At 37.9% G+C, this 6079-nt stretch overlaps 2 protein-coding genes across 4 annotated transcripts in view; one reads left to right on the top strand and one right to left on the bottom strand.

Moving 5' to 3' along the window:
• Nucleotides 1-2641, top strand: part of LOC107676052 (bifunctional purine biosynthesis protein PURH-like) — a 9423-nt gene extending 6782 nt beyond the window's left edge. The window contains exons 11-15 of the mRNA XM_016470571.1: nucleotides 155-280; nucleotides 534-626; nucleotides 750-932; nucleotides 1143-1298; nucleotides 1491-2641. Coding sequence (XP_016326057.1) covers nucleotides 155-280; nucleotides 534-626; nucleotides 750-932; nucleotides 1143-1298; nucleotides 1491-1610 — 678 coding nt within the window. The 3' untranslated portion in view covers nucleotides 1611-2641. The remainder of the gene's footprint in view (nucleotides 1-154; nucleotides 281-533; nucleotides 627-749; nucleotides 933-1142; nucleotides 1299-1490) is intronic.
• LOC107676051 (fibronectin-like) overlaps nucleotides 2145-6079 on the bottom strand; it is a 31848-nt gene continuing 27913 nt past the window's right edge. For all 3 annotated transcript variants that reach the window (XM_016470568.1, XM_016470570.1, XM_016470569.1), the window contains 4 exons: nucleotides 3688-3813; nucleotides 3500-3606; nucleotides 3252-3341; nucleotides 2145-3119 (listed from right to left, as the gene is read on the bottom strand). In XM_016470568.1, coding sequence (XP_016326054.1) covers nucleotides 3042-3119; nucleotides 3252-3341; nucleotides 3500-3606; nucleotides 3688-3813 — 401 coding nt within the window. In that variant the 3' untranslated portion in view covers nucleotides 2145-3041. The remainder of the gene's footprint in view (nucleotides 3120-3251; nucleotides 3342-3499; nucleotides 3607-3687; nucleotides 3814-6079) is intronic.

Genomic DNA, 6079 nt, shown 5'->3' with positions numbered 1-6079 from the left:
TATATTATATTAATGTAAAAACACTTTAGTGTCACCTTATTAATATTTTTCAGAAAAAAAAAACTTACTGAACCCGAACTTTTGAACAGTACTTCAAAGAATGCTCCAAAAGCCCATGTGCTTCTGAGCCTTCATAATGTATGTCCTGTTTTAGATGGATCCTGAGTATGAACCTGATGAAGAGGAGGTGAGGGTGCTGTTTGGTTTGCACCTCAAACAGAAGAGGAATGGAGCGCTCATTGATAAAGAGCTCTTCAGCAACATTGTGTCAAAGGGCAAGGTGAGAAACGCCATTACTTTTATGTTTGTTTATGTAAGTTCTGATTTTAATCAGGCATATTGTTCAGTGTTTTTTTGTTTTTTTGGGGGGATGTGAATTGTGAAACGATATTCTGTAGTTAATAATGTAGGGCACATTATTTTATCCATTGCAATTGATTGAGCTGTGGGAAAAGGGCAATGATATTATTGTTAATATATAAAGAAATGTATTTTTAATACAGATTGTTTTTTTTATTGTGGTCTTATTAAAGCTTTCTGAGAGTGCCCTGCGAGATCTCATTGTAGCCAGTATCGCAGTGAAGTACACTCAGTCCAACTCTGTGTGTTATGCAAAAGATGGTCAGGTAACCAAAACTTTAAAAGCAAAAAGGTTTTAAAAATTCTATTTTTATTGTCAAAATATATATACATTTTTGAAAATTAATTAAACATAACTTCATACGTTTGTGTGTGTGTGTGCTTGTTAGGTGATTGGCATCGGCGCTGGCCAGCAGTCTCGTACCCACTGCACTCAGCTGGCAGGAGATAAGGCCGATAACTGGTGGTGCAGGCACCATCCACGAGTGCTCAACATGAAATTCCACAGTGGAATTAAACGTGCAGAGATGGCTAATGCCATTGATCAGTATGTCAGTGGAACAATTGGAGAGGTATTGTATCCAAAAGTTGGTTATTTGTACTAGTCATAGAGGGATATATTGGCCAGCCTAATTACCTTGAAAATATTTATTATAAACCTTGTCAGTCAAATCTTACAATCAATAAAATCTGAGAAGTATTTTTATGTATCACAATGTTTTTGTAGATTGCTGGGAGGTGGAGTTTTTCCTGATGATATTGAATATTTGTTTGTACATCAGGGCCCAGATAAAGAGGTTTGGAAGGGTCTGTTTGAAGAAGTTCCTGAGACTCTGTCAGAGGTTGAGAAGAAGAACTGGATCAGTTCTCTGCAGGCTGTGGCCCTAAGTTCTGATGCTTTCTTCCCCTTCCGGGACAACGTTGACCGCGCCAAACGGGTAAACACCCTCTCCTAGTGTTACTAAGCTTAAGTCATTATCCGTGCTGTTTTATGCACCCTTGTATACATCTTGCAATATAACAAGTTGCTTGTTGCTATATTGTACCCTCTTAAAAACACACCAAGTATGTATATGAATGACGTAGGAGTGACTGTGATGAAGTGATGTTCTATCTTTGTATGGTTTTAGAGCGGTGTGGAGTATATTGCTGCCCCCTCTGGCTCTACCGTGGATGAGGTGGTCATCAACGCCTGCAATGAGCTGGGAATCACCCTGGTGCACACCAAAATCCGTCTCTTCCATCACTGAAAAGCACTACAAAACATCCATTTGAATACAAATATCTAGCTAGTTTCACCGTTACAAAAGTTTAGGGTTCCTTTCTCTTTAGATGTACATCTTTTACTGTAAAACTGAGTTACTACCAATGTTTCATAACTTTGCATTATAGCTAGCCTGTCCATTTTTACATGAACTCATTTATTTGAATTTTGCTAAATTTCTTTTACTCAAATCCTAAAGCCAACAGCAAAGTGACATTTTTGTTGCTAAATAGTTAGGAACATTCTTCATACATAATCTCCAAATAAGATGATCCACTTCTGTTAATTTAATATATTTTCTTTGCTTAATTTGTGCCATGCCGTCCTTGTTGGTAACTGCTGCTCGAAACATTTTCAATGTGAAATTGCCTCCATACACTTCCTGATGCATTCCATTGTGCTGCCTTTAGTGTCCATGAGCATTCCAAAATAAAAACACAAGTATGATAGTTTGTCATAGATTCCATCAAGGGTTTATTTGCATTTATTGACATGTCTTGTTCTTTGCAAGGTTTGTTTACTTTAGAACCTAGTTCCAAAATAATTGCTTTTAGTAAAATTTTATAAATGCAATTTGTCATGAATCCTGCAATGTATCAAAAAATGGATTTAACAGTAGTGAAAACTGGTGTAGACAGTAGAACAATGACAGATAAATGAGACAAACAGCATTCTATACAATCCAAACACTTCTGAATGAAGGGGATAAATAGTCAAAGAATTTAGAAAATTTAAATTAGTTATCAATCTAAAAACAGTGCTGACTCTAGTCTAAAGAATGAGCCATGTAAAAAAAAAAAAAAGTATTTTTGTATAAAAGACAAATTAAGACTTGGTTTTTGGTACTTCAGTGTACCCCCAGTGGTGCTCTAACATTCTTATAAAACAGTGCTTATGTTTACTACGTTCTCATATTTGCCCAATATCAATTTATAAAGACTTAAAGATTTATGAAATCCTCTGACAATAATGGTAAGGTAGTTTTTATAAATTTAATTCAATTAGAAAGCTGCATATTAAAAAAAAAGTGAACTTTCCTGTTATAGTTTTGGTATCAACAAATAGACAAACGGGTTTAACTGCATTGGGAATTATCTTCATTTAATATTGCAAGAAGTTTTTTAATTGATGTATATAGCACACTAGCAAACAAAAAAAGTTAAATCTAATCAAATTCCTCAACCAAACAATAGCCAATCAAAGGCTGTAAATGAATCCATCTGTTGCTATGGCATCACAACAGCAGCTGTAAAGCAGCAGCTGGATGGCAGTGGAGATGTGGTAACAAACAGGGAGGTTTTAAGGCAGTATGTGAATAGTACATTCTCATATAACATCACTTCTTTATTACATGTCCCAAGTAAAATTTTAAATGAAGGAGGCAGAAGGTCATGGTGCCGTTCGGTCAGAAATGGTTTTACTCTTGGGTTTTGGCATTGGCCACAGCATCTGCAAGAAGCTCAGGTCGGAGACATTCGATGGGGCATTGAATGTTCTGGAAGAACAAAGGGGAATATGTCATACAAAGGAAACCAGAAATATTTATCTGCATACATTCAAATATATGTGAAACGTATCAATGCATTTGTCAATGCACATCTGCCAAAAATATAACAGATATACTCACCACCCTGTGGCCGATGTTTAAGCGGACGGGCTTCAGCAGGTCAGAGCTTATCTCAGCACCAGGCCTTCTGCAATTCTCACAGCGCCAACCCTGAGGAGCAGCACATACACAATGCATTCCAACCGTACCCAAGCATATGCATTTGAAACACCCTCTCTGAATCTCATTTTAGTTCAAGTGTTTTAAAAAAATACCTTATCTTACCGTTTTGAATTTTTTGTTCTATAATTTGTAAATTCTGTTCCTACCTGCTGTCCTCCATAGCATGTGCATGTGCACATGGCCCCCAAGTATTCTTTCTGCCACTGGTTTCCGACCTGGTACATCTTTCCGTCATCGTAACATATGGACTCATCTATAACGAAATGCAAGAATTCTAATTCTACTGATTGGAAGAAACTTGACTACATAGTGTCTGTTGAGAGGAAGCACTTACGTGGTTCACACTTGAACTCTCCTTTGCCATTGCCCAGGCAAGTGCAGCTCATCAAGTGACCATTTTCTGCCCGTCGCTCCCACTTTTCACCAATGCGGTAGTTATTTCCATTGTCGTGACACCATTCTGCGTAAAAAAATGGTATTTAGAGTGGAAACACTCATACAGAATACAGGATCATCTTTATGGTGCCCAATCCTGTTCCTGGAGATCTACCATCCTGCAAAGTTCAGCTCCAACCCTGATTCAATCCACACCTAAACAAGCTGATTGATAATTACAGACAGCTGTGTTGGTGAAGGGAACTTAAATCGGCAGGTAGGTAGTGGGGCTGAATCTGAAATCACCCCGACCCTCATTCACTATTTCCTACATTAGGCAACTAATACAGTTCACTTGAAGGAGTAAATGAAAACGAGTGAATTCGGACACTGAGTGCACCAGAAGGACTACCGCTTTTGCATAGTTTGTGTTTACTGTTTAATCATCATTTAAAACTGGCAAATTGGCAGCTCCAGTAGTAAGATGAAAGTATTTATCTTGAACTCTGTCATGGAAACTATGTATAAAACCTAATTAAACAATTTAATAATCAATTTACAATTAATTTTTTACCAGTGTTGTATTATGCTGTACGCCGTGGACGAGCGCTTTGTAAAATGAATGGATGGCTGATTCAGCTGTGGTTGCCATCTTCTGGCGAGATGTGGCAATTCATTCGCTGCGTGACTCTCACAGTGCATTATGGGTATTCTCTAGCCGTTGAGCATACATCAGTTGAACACTTGTTATTGCTGTGGGATTGAATAAGTGAACTCAATAACGTAAGGTTTCAGATACCACTAAAAATGGCTGTCCTCTCAAATAGTTCCCTATTTAAGGGTATAGGGGGCGATTTCTGACACCGGGTGGGTATAGAAAAGAATCACCCAACTTTAAAATAATCACATTTTGCTGCTTTTCAGCCTGTAATGAAGACGGACACAGTTTTTGTTTTAACCAACTGTATTTACTCAGTACAACTTATAATTCAAGTTAAAGATATAACACCAACATCAGAACAAAAAAAAAAAAAAAATCACTGAGTTGGAAAAAGGATCACCCCCTAATAAAAATTACTTGTAAACTGAAGGTGATTAGGTGTAGCTAATCACCTTCTCAATGGCACACAAAGCCATTTGACTTTCAACTGTGATCAGCTGTGGTCATTTTTATTAGAAGCACGAAAATAGCTTTCCTGGAGCATTTCAGTCCTTGGTAGTGCAACTGAAGCAAACAGTGAAGTATATTATTAAGAAGTGGAAGGTATTTGGTACAACACAGAACCTCCCTGGATCAGGACGTCGCTCCAAACTTGAGGAAACTGTTCAGAGAGGTTACCAAGAGGCCTACAGCAATAAGCAGTTGCAGGAATTTATGACAGAGTGGTCATTGTGTGCATGTGACAACATCACAAATTCTCCACAAATGTGGCTTGTATGGGAGGGTTGCAAGAAAAAAGACACTCCTCAAGGAAGGCCACATGCAGTCACGACTAAGCTTTGCTAAAACGCACTTAGAAGATTCTGAGGCAGATGAGACTAAAATTGAATTATTTGGCCTCAACACCAAACAATATGTCTGGTGGAAATCCAATACAGCTCACCATCCAAATAACACCATTCCTACAATAAAGCATGGAGGTGGTAATATCCTGTTATGGGATGGAGCAAAATAATGGATGGGGCAAAATACCGTCAAATTCTTGAGGATAATCTGTTGCCCTCTGCCAGACATTTGTCAACATGACAATGACCCAAAGCACACAGCAAAACTGACCACACAGTGGTTAAAGGAGAATGTCCTTGCATGGTCTAGTCGGAGCCCAGACTTAAACCCCATTGAAAATCTGTGGAAGACTGCAGTCCACAAACAGTCACCATCAAATGTAACCCTTAAATGCATGAATGTTTCACCAATCATTATTACATATTCGGGTCTTTAGCGACCCGGACCTATATATCCAGCACGGATGGATCTCTAACTGCTGCAATAGCAAAAAACTCTCTTGATATTTTAAGAACAATTACAAAAGAATAAAATAAAGCATATTTCGTTACCTTTTGAAACTTAAAAGGGTTCAATTTGAGCAGATTATTTTACCATCGCTGTCATCGTCAGAGCGCACTTACACAGTACATTCAGCATCTGCCTCATATTCACGATCTTAGCCATATTCTCAAAACTATCGTTTTCAATGACTTCATATTCAATATTTTGATAACTGGCAGCTTATTCACCACATCCAGCATCAAATGACAGTGACTTTTATATTTCATTGCGTATAGTAATTGCTCTGCAGTAAAGCCATTCAAACCAGTTCAATTTTTGCTGATGATATTCGTTTGTTTTA

Source organism: Sinocyclocheilus anshuiensis, unplaced genomic scaffold (assembly GCF_001515605.1).
Source record: "Sinocyclocheilus anshuiensis isolate Anshui unplaced genomic scaffold, SAMN03320099.WGS_v1.1 scaffold1744, whole genome shotgun sequence".
Lineage (NCBI taxonomy): Eukaryota > Metazoa > Chordata > Actinopteri > Cypriniformes > Cyprinidae > Sinocyclocheilus > Sinocyclocheilus anshuiensis.
This window is presented reverse-complemented; position numbering and strand designations above follow the sequence as displayed.